The 20,730-nt window shown below is 37.8% G+C and overlaps 1 protein-coding gene across 1 annotated transcript; it reads right to left on the bottom strand.

Moving 5' to 3' along the window:
* Window positions 1-16,495: 16,495 nt before the first annotated feature.
* Window positions 16,496-19,496, bottom strand: LOC139744330 (BAG family molecular chaperone regulator 2-like). Its single transcript, XM_071654771.1, has 2 exons — window positions 19,118-19,496; window positions 16,496-18,316 (listed from the first exon to the last, which is right to left on the bottom strand). The coding sequence occupies exons 1-2, from the start codon at window positions 19,494-19,496 to the stop codon at window positions 17,943-17,945; spliced, it is 753 nt and encodes a 250-aa protein (XP_071510872.1). The 3' UTR covers window positions 16,496-17,942.
* Between the last annotated feature and the right edge of the window lie 1,234 nt (window positions 19,497-20,730).

Below are 20,730 nucleotides of genomic sequence, written 5' to 3'. Positions count from 1 at the left end.
TGTATTCAAACTTTTTTGTCCTCCGCAAGCTTCTATGAAATAAATGCAGTTGATTGAATTTGAGATTTGTGGAGAGAAAAGAGTGCTCGGTATTCGCTTTTCAAACCGTCCATGTTTAATGTTACCAATTGAATGAGTCTAACCGTAGTCTAAGCAGTGGCATTGGTAGAAATGGTGTGAGTTTTATCTGAGCACTTTGGTTGAGAGTCTGTCCAAACTTTTATTTCCTCTGCTTATGCAAGCCGAGTGTGCAAAGCAGTTGGCGCTGTCAAAGTCGCTGGGACGTTAATTTTCCATTTTCCATGCTGAATTTCATCAGTAGAACTCACAAAATTAGAAGCATAACCATACTTTTCTCTTGGCCTTTCAACCATGTTGCATAGAATGTAGCTTACAGTAAAAGTAGACATTTTGGCACATTTCATGTGGCATAAAAGTGTAGCGGGGAAAAAAAAACCTCACACAAATATTTTTGCTTGTCATACATATGAACTATTGGATATATTGATTTTGCGGAATCAAAAACACGCAAAAGTCATCTTACCCGGCTTACATGAAGCACGAAATATTTTGCGAAAATTTCCACTTAGACAGTATTTGGTGATAAGTGTGTGTACTCCACGTACAGTATCCTTTAGTCTCCCTTGTGGTTCCACCTTTTGATTTGGCATAAAGCCCTAGTAGTTTCAGTAGGGCAGATTTATTTTACAATTGTCACAACTTATGATACAGTTACACAGTGCAACATGAAACATGCACTTTTTATTTGGAAATGTGTTTTTGGATATAGATACATTTATCAGTTGACAGAACCTCCCAAAAGAGGATGTTTTGGTGTTTCAGAAATGGAGTATATCAGGTCAAAGCATTTTCAGCAATTGGTCAATGTATTGTAAAAGCGGAAATTCTCGCGATGTTGAAATTTTTGTGCATTTCGCTTGACCAGAAGCCAGAGCGAAAATAAAAACACGCAAATATTTTTGCATGTCATATGTTCCACTTATACATGTCTTGATTCTGCGGAATTAAAAACATGCGAAAACTCATCTTACCCAGCAGAGAGCACAGAAAAATTACTTGTGTGAAAATAACGACTTTTACAGTAAGCGGTGAATCTCTCAAAGAAAATGATAGCCAGTGTATGTTAGCTTCTAGAACCCGTTAATTGATGGACGGGCGCGTTGTCTGCGAGACTGTTTGTAGGAGGACTTCTTGAGATGATGTAGGATTCTAACAATCAAATGAATGCACAAGGACTAATTTTGTTCTCCATATGACATGGTATATTAGTACATTTGATGCAGTTATTTAAATATGGAGTGTGCTGAGCTCCATATTATTGGTACAGAAATATCAAAATAAATATTTTTTTTATCCAAGTACCCCCCCCCCCCAAATTGTATTGACATTAACATGAATGAATTGTCAAGGAGTGGCATTCCTTTGTTGAATGAAGTAGATTTTGCTATTTATGTACATCTCTATATCCTACCCGTAGATTGTATGTATAGTATTTAGTCCTCCATTTAAACACGAAATACATCTGTACTGTATATCCAATATATCGTACATTATTATTACCAATTGTATCGCTCCCGGGTTTTTGATTTGCGCAGGTGTGTAAAGGACACGCGAGTGTTCGTGGTGGTGGGCTTTTTTTTTGTGTGTGTATTTTTTTGTGAGCCTGGTTAGCTCACCAAGGTTTTTTGTTTTTCGAGTTTTGTTCATCTTGAAAGGTGGAGATTGTTACTGTGTGGTCCTTGTAGATAGAGAGCATTAATATATGTATTTCATGCAGTAGCAAAGAAAACACACAAAATGAAAATGAAAGGGTAAAGAAAGGACAATTTTCTTGTATTTACAGCATTCAGGTTCAAAGTTCTGCACATCAGACATTCGCTTTAAAGAGGCACGAACAGTAGGCCTATGTTTTGACATGTATGTAAAAGGTCATAAGACTGACGGAAGTCCAGAATTTTTCTTGCTTAGTATCAAGAAGTGGAGTATCCAAAGCTGTTCAGCAATGGAGTTGCTCTCAGTTCATGATGGATTTCAAGCTTCTAGACCAGCTAGCAATGTCATGTCAATCAAAAGCAGGTAACTGGTTCACGGCCTTCTCTAACCAACCAATCAATTCATTTGATTGCTGACTTTGTGAATGTTTTGCCTGCATGCCCCTCTGTTGCACGAGTTTAGGAAGTGACAGTTTGAAATATGTGGTTGAGGGCTATGTTCCTGGTTGTTGAAACTTTGATGTCAAAAATGCTCTAACAAAGGCATTTTTAGCTCACCTGAGCCAAAGGCTCAAGTGAGCTATTGCGATCGCCCTTCGTCCGGCGTCCATCGTGGGTCGTCCGTCGTGCGTCGTGCGTCGTGCGTAAACTTTGTACATTTTCATCTTCTTCTTGAAAACCCCAAGACCGATTTTCATCAAACTTGGCAGGTAGCATCCCTAGGGAGTTAGAAACTCAATTTGTTAAAATGGGCACCATGCCCCACCCAGGGGGCCCCCCAGGGGGGCCCAAACCCCCCCAAAATTAAGGAATCTGTAAAAACCTTCTTCTCTAGAACCAGAAGTGATAGAGCTAAGTTAATACTATGAGTTAGTACATTGATGACTGTAGTTTCAAGTTTGTTCATGGCAGAATCAGGGGTGCCCCCCTTGGGACCCAGGGGAGGGGGGTGGGGAAGGGTTCTAATGGGGCCTAAATTGTACATTTTCATCTTCTTCTTGAGAACCCCATGACCCATTTTCACCAAACTTGGCAGGTAACATACCTAGGGGGTTAGGAACTCAATTTGTGAAAATGGGCACCATGCCCCACCCAGGGGGCCCCCAGGGGGCCCAAACCCCCCAAAATTAAGGAATCCGCAAAAATCTTCTTCTCTAGAACCAGAAGTGATAGAGCTAAGTTAATACTATGAGTTAGTACATTGATGACTGTAGTTTCAAGTTTGTTCATGGCAGAATCAGGGGTGCCCCTCTTGGGACCCAGGGGAGGGGGTGAGGAGGGGTCCTAATGGGGCCTTAATTGTACATTTTCATCTTCTTCTTGAGAACCCCATGACCCATTTTCACCAAACTTGGCAGGTAGCATCCCTAGGGGGTTAGGATCTCAATTTGTTAAAATGGGCACCATGCCCCACCCAGGGGGCCCCCAGGGGTCCCAAACCCCCTAAATGAAGGAATCTTTATAAATCTTCTCTAGAATCAGAAGTTATAGAGCTGAGATATTACTATGAGTGAGTACATTAATGACTGTAGTTTCAAGTTTGTTCATAGGAGATCCAGGGGTGCCCCTCTTGGGTAGGGGGGGGGGGGGGAGGTGGTTGGAAGGGTCCAAATGGGGGCCTGAATTGTACATTTTCATCTTCTTCCTGAAAACCTCATGATGGATTTTTGTCAAACTTGGCAGGTAGCATCCCTAGGGGGTCAGGATCTCAATTTATCAAAATGGGCACCATGCCCCACCCAGAGGGCCCCATGGGGCCCCAATCCCCCCAAATTAAGGAATCTTAAAAAAATTGGGCCCTTATTGTACATTTTCATCTTCTACTTGAGAATGCCTGGTCAAATTTTGGTAGAGCTGTGAATAATTTAGATTAGTGACTGCGTGAAAGGTGAACTTGCGATACTCAGGTGAGCGCTAGACCCGCGGGTCTCTTGTTCATTTGTGACAATTATCAGAGGAAGTATATGCCTGTAAAACTATGCTGGAATGGATAGCTATGATAACTAGCCATTGGTACCATGATGACTTGGTCCAGTTGAACTTAGCCTATAATTTAGGCAGAGGATGCAGCTATTGTCTTTGCTGTTATGCCAAATGTCTGATGCACAATACTATTGTCTTTGGTAAGCGATACATCTGATGCGGCGAGACTACAAACAGAGGAACCACCCACTGCCTATATCCACTCGTCTTGCTTTATTCGTTTTCTTGCTTTGTTCGCCTATGAATCAGTGGCAGTTTTCATTTGAAAAACTGCAACCGATTCATCTTCAATGGCAAGAAAACAATGGCTAAAGCAAGACGAGTGGATATAGGCAATGGATGCTTTACTCTTCGTAGTTTGCCGCATTAGACGTATCACTTAGCAAAGACAATAGTCTCTCCACATCAGACATTTAGAGTGACAGTAAAGACCACAGTTGCATCCTCCACCTAGATTATAGGCAAATGTGAACCGTGCTGAAAATTTGTGTCTTCTGAATCAAATGAAGATGAGTTATATTTTACAAAGGTGGACAAATAACAGGAAGTCCAGGAACAGTTGCAACAGTTTACTGTATGCCACATGGGCCAAAGATATGTGTAACATTGAATACTACCGTGTAAACGCAGGTTAAATGAGCTGCTGTCCGTCATGAAATTCTCAAAGTGCTACGCGTTTGGTTTCATTTGGAAGGTAGTTTCTAATTGAAACAAAGAAATGCAAATTGTCATATGTTAATTGGATCTAGGTGTGACAAGTTTACTCAGTGTCATAAGAAGTGATTGCTTTGCATACTGATCCACTACTGTAAAAGTGGAAATTTTCGCAGTGTTGAAATTTTTTCGCATTTTGGGCAACCAGAAACTAGCGCGAAAATAAAAGCACATGTCAAATTGAATATTTTTGCATGCCATGTGTTCGGTAGTTGATGTCTTGATTCCGCGGAATTAAAAACATGCGAAACTCTTCTTACCCGGCCGAATGCGAAAAATTAGTTGCGCGAGAATATCCACTTTTACAGTAACTGCTTCCTGTGCTCACTATAGGGAAAAATAATGAAAAATGATAAATGTATGCATAGATTTTTTTTTTCTTTATACAGGCAAACATTGTTACACTAAACATGGATTGCGATAGATTTCATTAGTACGAGATGAGATTGCCGGTAAAATTGTAATTTTTTTCCTAATGTACTTTGTCCATTTTAACAAGATTTTGTTTTATGAGAAAATTCTTGATGTGCCCAGTATCTCGCTATAATGGGGTATGCCCTTATTTTCTTATGTATTCAAGCAGCACAGTGAGGAAGGAATGGGTTTGTAAACCACATACAGTGTAGGAATGTCTAATGTTGGGAACAAATTTCTTTGCCTATTGACTTCAAAATTGTCCATCGCATTGACGTATGCACAATTATGTCTCTTTATGTGAGATCAAACTTCCATCAGTTTTTGACATTTTTCTTTTTATGATAGAAAAAAAAACAATTATAGAAAGAAATGAACTACTGTAGGAGAGTCAACCAGGCCCTATGAAAATATACACATTAATTTTTCCCCGCAAGAAATTTCATGTAGACCTTTAATACACATGACCAACTATTTCCGTATTAAATGTAATGGATTGTTTATGATGGTGAGGGTATTCGTGGACTTGTGATAAACCCTTATCGGAGGGTTTCATCCTATGAAATGCACCTTTGAATGAATTGTGTAAGTTAACTCGTATCAATCATATTATGTATGTTTCTTGTATAATTGAACACACCTTCTTTTGTATAAATACCAATTTTATTATTATGATCATTTACCAAAATTCTGTCGATATATACATTGTGTAAAATAAATGAAAATGGAGATACAATTCAAACAGAAAAATTTGTTTGCTTCGATCACTTCCATCACTGACCTTGCGTTATATTAATGGAAAAATGGAGAGAATGTTGACGTGTTGTTATGGATTAAGCTGCGTTTACACGAATCCAGCACGGGTCACGGAAGAAGGTTTTTTGCTATTGTGCGCCAAAAAGAACATGTCTGGTTATCATCTCCGATAATGATTTTGTCACAAAATTATTCTTCTATTGTTGATTTTATGCAATTTTGTTGCTTTTGATTTTGACATAAGAATAACATTTTGGGTGATTTTGTACCGAATTACTGATTTTTTTTTTTTACAGAACCAAACATGGCTCCTTTTGGCGTACCATAGCAAAAACCCGGCCTGTTGCCGTACCATGCTTGGTGTAAATGCGCGATTAATGTAAAGGGAAAATTTTTACAGTGTGGACATTTCCACCATGCTTGGTGTAAATGCGCGATTAATGTAAAGGGAAAATTTTTACAGTGTGGACATTTCAGTGCATTTCGGCACAACAGGAAACTAGTAAAAAAACATACAAACATAAAATTTGCTTGCTATATATAATAATACAAGTTTAAATTTTGATTCCGCAGAACTAAAAACATGCAAATTTTTTCATCTTACCTGGACAAGCGTGAAAAATCACTCACCTTGAAATTACCACTTTTACAGTAGATCATTTGTTTGATGTATGTTTGGTATGCAAGGAAGAAATACATTGTATATCAAAAGGAGCAGTAACCTGATCATGTTGTTGATCAGGCAAATTAGTGAAAAAAATGTTTTCTGTCAAAATCAAGTTTGGGTAAATTCAAGGGTAACAGAGACAGACGCTTAAAACAAGGGTCCTAGCTTTTCTTAAAGGACAAGTTCACCTTCATAAACATAAGAATTGAGAAAATGCAACAATATTAGTAGAACACATCAGTGAAAGTTTGAGGAAAATTGGACAATCGATGCAAAAGTTATGAATTTTTAAAAGTTTTGTGTTGGAACCGCTGGATGAGGAGACTACTACAGCTTGTGAGTCATATGCGTACAACAGTATAAAGAAAATGTAAAAGAAAATTCAACATATTTTCACTTTTTTCGCATAATTGAAGAGCACTTGACTTGCCTCTTTCTAAAGGCAGGGGGAATAATATTACCCATAACATTTTGTCGGTAACGAGTCAGGGGAATGTGTACTTTTTTCAAAAGATGGAATTTTGTGAAATTCTCTTTATATTTTCCTTATATAGTTGTACGCATGTGACATCTAAGTTATTCATACACTGCAGTAGTCTTCTCATCCAGCGGGTACTGCACAAAAACTTCAAAAATTCATAACTTTTGAACGGATTGTCTGATTTTCCTCAAACTTTCAATGATGTGTTCTACTAATATTGCTACATTCTCTCAATCCTTATGTTTATGAAGGTGAACTTGTCCTTTAAGCTATCACATCCTGTATACGCTGTTATTTTCGCGTACAAATATTTTCGTGAATGACAAGGTCATAGACTTTTTGCGAATCGACGCCGACGCTTATGTTAATGCTCTATTTACAAGGCGCACAGAGACATTTTTGCGTGTTGTTAAATTCGCGATCCAACTGTGATTCCCGAAATTCGCCGAAATTAAACCGTCACTAAAATAAGACCTTATACAGTGGATAGAAGATGACATCATTACTGGCAGTTTTAGAGAATGTAGAAAATAAAAACATGAAATAAAAGAACTCTGTTGATTTTCAACTATCCTCCTCATGACACATGGATGAAAATTAATACATTTATTTTGTAGTTTTTTTGTTCCCCTGATTGTCAGCCACTGCACACTCATATATCAAGATTTGCTTGAAGAGTTTGTTTGCAAAAACCGATAAGTCTATATTTGTCAAATGGAGATATTTGCCATTAAAGGTCAAGAAAAACAAAGAGAATAATAAGAAAATTTTTGCTTCTTTTGACCATAACTTTAAAAATGTACCTTTATATGTAGTGACCAATATATCATTTAAAAGGTATTATTTTGTACTTTATGACAGAGACCGTACTTCAAAATCTTCAAAAATGGATTTATTGGTTTTTGCAAACAAACTCTTCAATTATATGGAACATTAAACTTCTCCTTAACCAGAACACTGCCCATTAACTACCTACGTTTGTAGAATGTGACGTAGATAAAATATGACATAGATAAAATGTGACCTGCATCATACACACACACACACACACACACACACACACACACACACACATGCGTACTCGCACATCACTGCCAATATCTGGAGTACTGGTACCATGATGCTGCTACACTCACTGTATTTCTTGCAATCTCAAAAATGTGAGACTCACGCTGTTACAGCTTCATTCTTGTTGAAACATGTTTATTACTTTCACTGTGCATCGCTCTGCACCAAAATACTTTGACATATTAATACGATTCACAAATGCAACATTGCACACGAAAGACCAAGGTCCTGTCTGTATACATGAGATTCAAGCAAAGCAGAAGAGCAGTTTAGAATATCTCCTGAAGGCAAAGAGAGTTGGCTAGATATTTAACATCTCTGTCAGTCTGAGAACGAAAAAAAGAATGACTGAAAACTTTGAGATATGCTCAAAGCCACTGGCTCAAATTCAAAATGATATACATTGTATAAGACAAATGCATCAAATACTGTAAAACATGATATATTCGCGGCATGAATTTTTTGCGAATTGGAGCCGACGGCTTTTTTTGCGGAATGAAATTTTCGCGAAATGCCACTGGCATTCAATGCATATAGTGTAGACAAGAATTTTCGCGTGCATTTTAATTTCGCGAATCTTGGCGCTCGCGAAATTCGCGAAATTAAAATGCACGCGAACATTCCTCGTTTTACAGTATACTAACTTATTTGATGCATTTGTGTAGCCACTTATTGTTACTATCTACAAGAGCCTCACGATTCTCTGATTCAAGCATGAAGTAATTTTTGCAACTGAGTTTTCTTCAGAAGTTGTAACACAGATACAAAATATGTATATATCACACTCCAATTCTTACATTAATCAATAAAAAGCATTCAACCATGACAATATTCGCAGTAACTTACATTCACCTGCTGTACTAGCATACTGCACTAGCGATGGAGGTCATGAGATGGTCACATGGGCGGATTTCCCAACTTAACTGCACCATACGTCACAAAATCACATTCCCATGACAAAATCTTCCGAAAACAGTTAACAAAAAGCAGGATATAAAATGCTTTTGAAACATCTCTTCCATGGTTACAATGTATGCTATATAGCAGACATGTTTATGGGAAAAACAAGCAATTGAAACTTGTAACTCCCTTAACTCAGTAAATTCTTAAATTCTGCTCAGTGGTAGAAAGATCACAATGTTTGCACTATGAATTTTAGCACACAGCTGTTGGACACTAGCATGAAGGAAATGAAGAGCAGAGGGGACAGCTTACCCATTAGCACGGCGATTTCATGCTGTCACCATGGCAACAGCATCCCACCTCACTACAATCTCACAGGATTGAATTTATTAAAAGTACTCTGCATATTGACATAGCTTGACTCATGAGGTTACACTGAGAGTGTTTTAACATCAAGTGGTGGAAATTTGCACCTTAAATTCCAAGGCCAGTTTGATTACACAAAAAAAAAGAGAAAAAAAAAATCCATATCGAGGGAAAGAGAGAGAGGATGGCTAGAATAATAAGTTTGTTGTGAATGCAGACCTGTGTAGTTGCATACCCACATGTTGGCATTAAAAAGTCCTTAGAAATTTGTGACACATTCACATATAATGTAAAACCAGAAACACTCAAGGCATGTAATTTTCGCGAATTAGAGGCGATGGTCTTTTTCACTGCATGAAACTTGCACGCATTGCCACTGGCATTCAATGCATTGTGTTGACAAAACCTTTCACGGGTGCATTTAACATTCATAAATCTTGGCTCCTCACAAAACTTGTGACAGTTTCATGCTTACAAATATTTCTTGTTTTACAGTACATATCTCCTGAAGAGATTTCTGAATCAGAGTAACATCAGAAAGACGCCAATATCAAAATTCAAATCGGTTAAATTCATCACTTTTTATACTATCAGCAAATATGGCACTCAAAAGATAAGGTAAATGATTGGGATTAATACCAGAGGGTGCAAAGCAAGAAAGTGACCCTTTCTAGAAAAATCTGTCATAGCTCTGCAGAATACCTCAAAGAAAATACAGTCTTTGACAGCCACTGAACTGGCCTGATTTTTTTTTTTTCACGCTACATATTAATCATGGAGCTCTTGAGAAAGACTAGATGTACAAACTGTACAAAGTATGATCAGATTAATAAGCACACACAAACACAACCAAGCACACATGGTGCCAATACATTGATGGTTTCCTTTTAATAGAACTGGAGACAAAGGGCTGATTGGCTTATTAAAGAGGTTTCTGTCAACATCTTCTTCAATCACCTACCTAATATCTTAACATTCAGAACTACCCCCCCCCCCCCCCCCCCGCAAACACACACCCTCTCTCTACCTCTCTTCTTACTTTCTTTCTCTCTATCAAGGAATAAGAAAAGATACCTAAAACACTACTACAGGAATATTGCCTTCTCTTATTTTCTATTTATTTCTACGATATACGTGTAATATATAATGTATGCCAAAGGAAACCTCATGAAACAAGTTTCTTCCAAATCTAATGGTGTGTTCATCCTGTTCAAACTTATTTATTGGATTACTGCCCCACCCCCCCCCCCCCCAAAAAAAAAAAAAATAGTGCTAGGTATTATTTTAAGAAATTACATTTCAAAGGGTATTCAACATTATCATTGTACTGATCAAAATGTTTGTGCTGTTTTACCATGCAGCATTTTACTATGACACATTCAAACCCCTTTCAGATCTGCTTAAATTGTTTTGTAGGGCAAGTCTTGTTCACTTTATGTCCCGCCCCCCTTTCACAGAGTTGATGAAATCTGTATATTCTTCAGATACTGTAGATTCAGATTAAGTGAAATTCTCTAGCAAAATCCCCCCCCCCAAAAAAAATGTTGTTTAATAATCTTAAATCGCTGCAGTATTTATTAGTACAAAACTAAGTGCAAGCCCATATCATCCCCTCTCCTCCTTATGCCCCTACCCCTATAAAAATTCATTATTACATACATATGTAACATAAACTTTAACCTTTTTATGATTATGCTGTACATCTATATAACACATACCATAGTAAAGTTATTCTTGCCTATTGAAAAATATATTCTCAACTAATATCAACTCTCATCCAAATACATGTACATCAAATTGAATTTATAGATTTAAGACAAAACATATCCAGTACTGATGAAAGAGGGAAAAGGACAGAAAGATAGACGGCATGTTGCATATAACTGACTTCCACTCAATAATGCGTAAATGTTGGTTCTAAACTATGACATAGCCCATATCAAAGTTTTGGTCTTATTCAACTAAAAACATGGCTTTTTGACACCAAGGTGACTTTGATGGACAAAAATAATTCATAAAGCTCAATCAAAACAAACTGAATATTTCCTACACATGAGTTGCAATAATGAGGTAACATAAAAAAGAGTTATGTATATGCTATACATATGAAAGTTGATATCCTTTAACACTTGACCTTACTCATCTTACAGGTCTTGAATTCAGAGTTGGTTTGCAGATTAATCTACATGTTGTACCTTGTTACCAACTGCATAATTATGTACAGCACAATTTCTATGCTACTGTACAATGTATATTACATACACTCCTCGTACATTATATTGTACAAGTATGTACCATGTAGGTCAGTTTCTTCCTATCGTTTATCACATGTGTTACCTAGATGTTAATCAAGGCAAACTTTTTGATTGTATAATGTATGAATCACCACTGTTAAGATACCATTCTACATGTATGAACGCTGTATAGATTTAAGATACATACAATCAACCTAGACTGATGAAAAATCACCACCAAGTCGCCTCAAAATGCTAGTGATGAGTCTGAGAATCAAAACTTTGTAGTGCTTTGTTTGACTCCAGGTGGGTATATTCACAAGGAATTTTCAGAGGAAATCAATCTCTGGCAAAAAAAAAAAAGAAAAAGAAAGAAGAAAATAACAATTACTACCTTTCTGTGTATATCCAATGTCATAACTTGCTAAATACAGTCAACTTCGGATACCTCAAATTCGTCGGGACTGAAGAAAATGGTTTGAGGTACGCGAAATTCGAGGTACGCGTACATACGTCGAATTTTCTTCGACTTATCCGACGTTTATCGATGTTCAACATGGTATCTGTTATAGTGCCTACCGATTGTTTACATGCTTGTCAATTGGAATTGAATTAACTTTTATATGAATGAATTGAATGAAAATCGGAATTGAAATCAAAATTTCAGAAATGAAGATTTTGGTGGCCCTATCGTGCCACCAAAAAAAGTCGGATGTTTGCCTTTACGTTTGAAAATGAACAGTGGTAACAATCAACTCCGTACGATGGTAAGATAAGTGTCGGATGTTTCCTTATAAAGAAAAGAAGATGATGGGGCAGAGCGTAGTGCTATCGTAAGCACTCCATTGGCAAGAGTGCTATGTGCATACCGTGTACGTATGTAGGTAGGTGTTGGGAATTTTTCTTGTCAGCTGTGTACCTGGTATTTCTTTGGGCGCGCGATTGTTCTGGTCGGGAATATTTACAGTCAAGTGTGAATTAAAGATTTGTGACATGTCTTCTTCGCTGTCCACGCGCGCTTAATCGGAGATGCTGAGTGATGTTTGCAATTTTGATTCGAGCTACATGCTGGGAAAAACAATAAGTTAATTAAGATCGGGACAGTAGATTTCACTTCGAGGTAACCGAACTTCGAGTTATTTTCTTCGAGCTACGCGAATTTTAATACACGGAAACTCCATAGGAACAATCGGGACTTTCATTTTGCCCCCGAGGTAAGTGATATTCGGCTTATCCGACGTCGAGGTATCCGAAGTTGACTGTATACACAAAAACTCCTGTAACTTTTTAAAGCAGTACTGCATAATAATATCATGTCAAAGATAATTCAACCAAGAGTAAATGCATCCATTTGAGGAATATTCAAATCATGTGGGATAGAATTCAAGCAGATAAATATCAATTTGATTTTTGTTTAAAAACTGAGCACTGCTGGCACACTGGAAGAGACTGCTGGGGGAGACATGTATACTATTGTTACTTAAAGGGGCATAGTCCCGGTAGTGTAGAGGGCGCTGTTGATGATACTGCCGATCACCGTTAGCATTGATACGAAGATTACCGAAGTTGAGCTGTCATCAAGAGTAAAGTGCGTAGCTGTTGCCAAGTAACGTTGCCTTCGTTGTCTTCTCTGCGCATCGCGCAGTCTGCAGTAATGCCAGTGTGCATGCATAAGAGAATGTGCTTGTTATTATGACATCACAAATGAAGTTTGCTAAAGCTGTCATCCCCCTAAGCCGAATCATGAGCCGAACTGTGATCACAGGGTTCTTGTTAATAGCCGGTTACCGGTTATTTTTACCGGCTGTAACGCCGATCGTAACCGCCTGTGGCTTCATTGAAAAAAAAAAAAAAGAACAAGAAAAAAATACATAAAAATAAAAATAAAGAAAAAATAGTTTCAATTCGAAACTGCACGCGCGCGCAGTAGTGCACACTGCCACTACTGTGCCCGCTCGATTTGTACGCGAGTCGGTACGTACTCGTACGAGCTGGCATGAAACGAGCGCTATACTATCTGAAGCGGGAAGACTCGGAAACAAACATGTTTGAGTCCCGTCGTTATCCTTCTTTATCGCTTATTATCTGTGACGAATAACCGAGTACTGTTCCTCCCAATTTTCTTCTTTACCACATAACATAATCATAGTCATTCCATTTCCTTTTCGCGAGGTTCCATTTCTTGACTTGCCGCTTTCAAACACGCGACAAACGGAACATCAAAAACAAAATTAACGCTATCCATGTCTCGTTCCCGTTTTGCAGAGTAGTTCATGTTTTCTCCTAAACCACGCGATAGGAGGACACAGAAATACCTGCCGATGTTTCTACTAATTTATTGATAAAATCATTCGATTTTGTTTTTCGCGAGATACGCGTGCGTGATATTCATTTTAGCATCTTACGGAGCTGTATGTTTTCCTTATTCATTTCCGAATGTGAAAGCAAACATCCGCTATTTATTTTAGTATCTAACTGAGCCGATTGATACCGTTAATCATTTCCAAATGTAAAAGCATCAATCTGTTATTTATTTTAGCATCGTAAGGAGCAGAATATTACCGTTATTCATTTCTAAATTTAAAAGCAAACATCCGACATTTATTTCATTATCGTACGGAGCCGAAAATTACTGCTGTCCACTTCCGAAAGTGAAATGAATCATCTGACAATTAAGTATTGTATACGGAGCCGAATTTTACTGTTTTTCATTTTTGAACGTCAAGGCAGACATCAGACATTTACTTTACCATCAAACGCAGCTGAATGTTACTGTTATTCATTTCAAAATGTAAAAGCAAATAATAGACATTTATTTTAGCATCCTCCGGAGCCGAATGTTATTGCGTTTTACTTTCGAAAGAAAAAGCAAACATACGACATTTATTTAATCATCGTACGGAGTTGAATATTATTGTTATTCTTCCGAACGCCAAAGGGATCATTCGACATTTATTCTAGCATCTTCCGGAGCTGAATGTTATTGCTATTTACTTTCGAACGTAAAATCAAACATCCGGCATTAATTTTATCATCGTAGTACGGAGTTGTATACTATTGTTATTTATTTCCGAACGCCAAAACAAACATTCGACATTAATTTTAGCATCTTCCGGAGCTGAATGTTATTGCTATTTACTTTCGAACAAAAAAGCAAATAATAGACATTTATTCAATCATCGTACGGAGTTGAATATTCTTGTTATCCATTTCCGAACGTCAAAGGGATCATTCCACATTTATTTTAGCATCTTCCGGAGCTGAATGTTATTGCTATTTACTTTCGAACGTATAATAGCAAACATCCGGTATTTATTTTATCATCGTACGGAGTTGAATACTATTGTTATTCATTTCCGAACGTCAAAGAAAATATCCGACATTTATTTCAGCATCTTCCGGAGCTGAATGTTATTGCTATTTACATTCAAACATAAAAGCAAACATCAGACATTTATTTTATCATCGTACGAAGATGAATATTATTGTTATTCATTTCCGAACGTCAAGGGATCATTCGACATTATTTTTGCATCTTCCGTAGCTGAACGTTATTGCTATTTACTATCGAACGTAAAGGCAAACATCCGGCATTTATTTCATCATCGTACGGAGTTGTATACTATTGTTATTCATTTCCGAATGCCAAAGCAAACATTCGACATTAATTTCAGCATCTTCCAGAGCTGAATGTTATTGCTATTTACTTTCGAACATAAAAGCAAATATTTGACAATTATTTTATCATCGTAAGGAGTTGAATATTATTGTTATTCATTTCTGAATGTCAAGGGATCATTCGACATTTATTTTAGCATCCACCGTAGCTATTTATACTTACGAACGTAAAAGCAAACATCCGGCATTTATTTTAGCGTCGTACGGAGTTGAATACTATTGTTATTCATTTCTGAACGTCAAAGCAAACATCAAACACTAATTTTACCATCGAACGCAGTTAAACGTTACTGTTATTCATTTCGAAATTTAAAAGCAAACATCCGACAGTTATTTTAGCATTGTATGGAGCAGGATATTACTGCTATTCACTTCCGAACGTAAAAGCAATCATCTGACATTTATTTTAGCATCTTCCGGAGCCGCATGTTATTGCTATTTACTTTCGAAAGTAAGAGCAAACATCCGACATTTATGTCATCATCGTAAAGAGTTGAATGTTATTATTATCATTCATTTCCGAACGTCAAAGCAAACATTCGACATTTATTTCAGCATCTTCCGGAGCCGAATGTTATCCTTCTTCATTTCCGAACGCAAAATCAAACATCTGACATTAATTTTACCACCCTACGTAGCTGAGTCTTACCGTTATTCATTTCCAAAAGTATAAGCAAACATCCAACATTTATTTTAGTATCTTACGGGGTCGATTATTACCGTTATTCATTTCCAAAATTAAAAGCTACATCTGACATTTTATTTCAGCATCTTACGGAGTCGATTGATACAGCTGTTCATTTCCAAAAGTATAGACAAACATCCGACTTTTTTTTTTTGGTGGCCCGACGTTAGTGTCGAGCCCTGGCTGCGCGGACAAAAACAAATGTCAATTTCATGTTGATTTTTTCCAGTAAATATTCTGAATATAAGTCTAGATTGTGTAGTTATATATTATTCAGATTTATGTTCCATTTTGCACAGTTTTAAAATGTCCCTATGTTCATATTATGAAAGTACTGTACAGACTAGTTCATGTAGTCAGAAATCTAAAGCAATAGGAATAGGATGTAGGAGGCACATCATGTCATGGTCATTGGAGATTGTAACATTTTTTTTCCTGCAGTTCTCCTTCTAAACTTGTGGATTTTTGTATTTCTCACCGTCTGTAGAGAGTGTAATTCTGGTGTCATTTTAAGCCACTAATGGCCCTCCAGAATGCTATTTTCCTTTCAGCTTCAAGGGGGCGCTGCCCCCTTGAACCCCTGTCAGGGGCAATGCCCCTGAACCCCGCCAGGGGGCCTACATGGCCCCCTGGACCCCCGGCCAATTTGGTAACCGCCTGTGAATGACTAATTACCTGCTGTCAAAAAAATTAACAAGAACCCTGGATCAGACCACTGAATACAGTGAATCAGACTTCTTCGGACTCGGGGAAGTGGGCCAAAGCGTAAGCACTAGAGAGGAGTCGATAGCGTACAAGGTCTCTATAGGAAACTTGCGCCGTGCGCCCGCGTACGCATTTGACTAAAACACGGGGACCATGCACCTTTAAACAGTGTATGCATGGCTGCCAAGGTACTGCTGTGGTGCTAAAACATCCAGGAAACTACAGACTATAATATTTGACAGCATGTACATACACACAAAATGAGCTTCACCTAAAGTTACCTAACACACATACGCAGAAAGACAGACACACATCATGCTATAGAACACTATTTCCAAAGAAAAGCTAATTTTCGAACTACAAACAAGCAGCAGCAGCAAAAAAAAAAGAAGGGGGGGGGGGCAGCTAAACAAGAAATCAGTCACTGCTTTGTTGTCTGCAGGGATTATCACTCCAGCATGCAATTTAAAAATATCAAGCAATTAAACTGCATTACATGTTGCTGTTGCAGTTTCTTTTTCTCCAATCTCTACTGATTGCATAACTTTGTAAAATACAAACCGGTACACACACATGCACACTCACAAACAGCACACAGACAGCACATACACTGTAAACAGTTTGATTAAATTTTTTCATCGATACATAACAAACAATAGTAGTTGTGCCAACTTGTTTGTTCAATATCCACTATTGAACATTCTTTGAACAATTAAAAAACAAAAGGCTGTACAAAACACACTGAAAACATTTGAAACTGCACTTCATACTCTTTCCACAAAAGATGGAGACAATTACTGCAATTTGACTGTACAAAAAGGCAAGCTGTAAAATTGCAATGAATATAAATATCTTGTCTATGAGGAAGGAACATAAGACTGATTTTTTTTTTCTTTTTCTGAAACAGCCGTATAACAGTATGCTTAGATATCGATACAATAGACGGACGGGAACAACACATTACCACCCAAGTCAACAGAGTACACTTCACTGTATACAACCCCACCTCATTCTTGCATGCCAAAGGGATGGTAAAGGGATAACTTTTATCTGACCCCATTCTGCACTTTTCTCTTACTTTTCCATGGGTTCATGTCACAGCAGATATAAATCATTCATGTTGTGACTTCAATTTTGCACAGATATTCTCTGCAAACATGCATCTTGTATCAAAATAGTCCATCTCCTGTTTTAGCAGCATTTGAGCTGTAATCTCTTGAATACAATGTTCAGGAAGAACAGCGAGATGTATTTGTGTATCAGCATTCATTTTGTCATTGGTCTGGTAACTACATGTATCTGTACAAGCTACAATAAAGTTTGTTTGCTTGCTTCATTTTTGGCAACAAGATTATAACAAGTTTCTGTTTGTTCATATATTCCCAATAGATTTGCAAAATCTACGTGTATACTTGAGGGCTATGAGGAAACATGTTTTTGTTTTTGTTTTGTCATTTTTGTATTTCTTTTTTATAATTTTCACAGATGTAGATGGTCCAACAGTTAGAGGGCTGTAAAAGTCTATCAGAGATTGCTCTGTCTATCAGAGATTGCTCTACATGTCAAGGCTAATTGCCCTGAGTGTTGCAAGAAATGCGTCTGAATCAGCGAAAGCATCCCACAACTTCTGGAGTTTCTTCCGGATGAGTTTCTGGTCTTCCGCAGCGCATCCCAGCACGGCCCCCTGGAAGCGCTCGTCGATGGCCCCCGCCTCCGACCACGGGAGGCAACTGTTGAGGTAGAGCTGCAGCCGCTGCTTGCTCTTGGCGATGTCCTCCTTCAGCGTGTCGATGAGGTCACGCAAGAGGTCATTGACCTTCATCAAGGCCTGCTCCTGAGACGGACTGCGGATTGTCTGGATGTTGATGTCCACCGTCAGGCAGCGAGTGATGAGGCGGTCGATGAACAGCCCAAGCTCCTCCCTCTCAGCTGAATGAAAAGAAAAAACAATATTAAAAGTCTCCTTGAAAGCAGACATACATGTACATGGTGCACTTTGATTGCTTTAGAACAGAAATGAGTTAATGCCTTTCAAAAGTCCCTTTCATCCTGGACATCTATACTGAAAATACACATAAATATATGAAATGAATATATAAACAGGCAGTTCACAATTTACATTTCCATTTTATGAATCGATATCATCTGAAAAGCCACAAGTAATATAGTACTAATGAAAAACAAAATATCATCCTGGAGATTGCAATGATACTAGCATATGATTTTCCTTTCAAAAATCAAGACTTCCATGAGTTTCAAAAGTAAATATTCAGATGCGCAATGTAGACTCCAGACATAATAGAAATAAATCTCTACCCTAGCTAGTTAGTCTCATCTGTGTCAATGCATGCATGTCGTTTCACTTTATTTTGCTCAACCTGTCAAAAATATGAGTTTTCCCTGGGCACTGTCGTGCACTTTCTCATCTTTCCTTCAGACAAGAATGAGAGAGAAAATAAAATATATTCTCATTTCAATAAGTTCAAATGTGATTCCAACAAAAAGACACACACAGTCGCGAGTTGGCAACCATTCAATCAATAAATATTAAAATCATGTAGATATTGACAACATGGCTTGATTGATATTAAAAGATTGCACTTCACACTCCAAATAAAGCATGTTCTGTTTGTATGTTCATTAATTCCTGTAATTTTGCAGATGACAGAACAAAAATTCGATGAATAGCAAGTTTACAAGGACTGATAAATCGGTTAGAAATCAATTCACCTTCGGTGAGATGATCTATCGCTTCGCTTTGCATCATCGTATTCAGGGAGTCCAGCAATGACCTCTTTTCCTCGTCAATTGTTCTCGCCGCTTCACGCATCTTTTCTACTCTTACTTCAAGCTCATCAAGTGATCGCAGAAGGTAGTCACTAGGGTTTACATCATCTTCACTTCTCTCGGCAATAGACAAATCTTTGCAGACGGCAGCCGACAAATTTTTGCAGTCAACATGCTGATCATCGGACAGCCCTGCTGAAGCAACCATCGTCGATGCGTCATCTCCTGAGCCCTCGGTTACCGGGGTTAGCTCATCCCCGGGAGTTTCGGCGTATGCCTCTGCGACGTTGCCGTTCTCTGCAGCTTGAGAAGCAGCTGACATTGTTATTCTGGAAGTTTCCAAATCGGTTGCAGTCTGAGTCGCCGGTCGAACGCAAAGAGATGAGCTTTTACAGGCATCTAAACACAGTCTGAGTTGCTTGGAACCTTTAAATCTAGTGTTCTTGATGAAACGTTTCTATGTCTCGCAGAACTTTAGGTAGCTACGCTTTATTTCAGAAATTCATAATACATCTTCGCAACACCAAGCTAAGCTCGCTCCGCACCATGCTCGTGTGAGGTTAGTCGCAGCTAGATAGCTAGCTGTAGCAGACACGTTATACATACGCACGAAACGTAACACACACCACTCACACACACACACATGTAATGCAGTATGCAACATACATCAGCGTGTTACGCATTTATTATACGGTTCACGATGAGAGATAGTGAATGGAAGAACTAAGACAGCAAATTTCAATCACATTATTTGTGTTGCCAATTATTGCCAATTTGCAGTACACTTCACTGAACTGGGCACTGGTAGCAACCTTTCCCCTCCCGGCCGTGTTTTGTTTGTTTGTTTGTTTGTTTGTTTGTTTGTTTGTTTGTTTGTTTGTTTGTTTGTTTGTTTGTTTGTTTTTTAACCATAACCCGAGCTACTTAGTAGTTCTAAGGAGAAAATCCTATTGCAGTGTAGGGCTTACTATACGTCCTTTATAGCTCCATGCTAGTACACAGAGTTGTCGCTTTAAAAGAGGCAGCGAAACATGTGTTTCCTTCAACACCAATCATTTCATGAATCCATATACAATCAAAAAAAGGTGACACCAAAAAGCATGTGTAGGCTCCTATTGGACACACCTGCAATGACAATGTTAATTCACCATCGATACATGTACGTTCATTGTAGACAGCATGCACTGATCAAAAAGCAAACAACAACAACAAGTTAACTAAAACAAAATAGAAAAAGTGCAAAGAAAAAAAAACACTAATGCAAAATTGATATGTTTACTCATAGAGAAAATTACAAGCATGTAATGTATTTATTAATTGTATAGAAAATATAAGAACTGTAATGAGTAAGATAGTTTATAAACTGAAAGAAAAGGATTTTGAATGTCACCGTTATTCATATGATGCCCATCATAACAATTCATTTCATAGTTTAGGGCCGCTATACCGTGAATGGTTTGCCACAAGAAATGTATTTTATGTCTGGGAATGTGAATAGAATAATAACTATAATAACTATAACTATAACTATAACTATATCATAGTTACCTTGTAGG

The sequence above is a fragment of the Diadema antillarum genome, unplaced genomic scaffold (assembly GCF_040938485.1).
Source record: "Diadema antillarum isolate AM-2024a unplaced genomic scaffold, OU_Dant_1.0 seq00001161_RagTag, whole genome shotgun sequence".
Lineage (NCBI taxonomy): Eukaryota > Metazoa > Echinodermata > Echinoidea > Diadematoida > Diadematidae > Diadema > Diadema antillarum.
Note: the sequence above shows the minus strand (reverse complement) of the source record. Positions and strands in the feature narration are given on the sequence as shown.

Coding starts and splice junctions, on each gene's coding strand:
- LOC139744330 (XM_071654771.1), bottom strand. CDS start 19,496: ATGTCAGCTGCTTCTCAAGCTGCAGAGAACGGCAACGTCGCAGAGGCA. Junction 18,317..19,117: donor GATAGATCATCTCACCGAAG/GTGAATTGATTT, acceptor CTTTTCATTCAG/CTGAGAGGGAGGAGCTTGGG.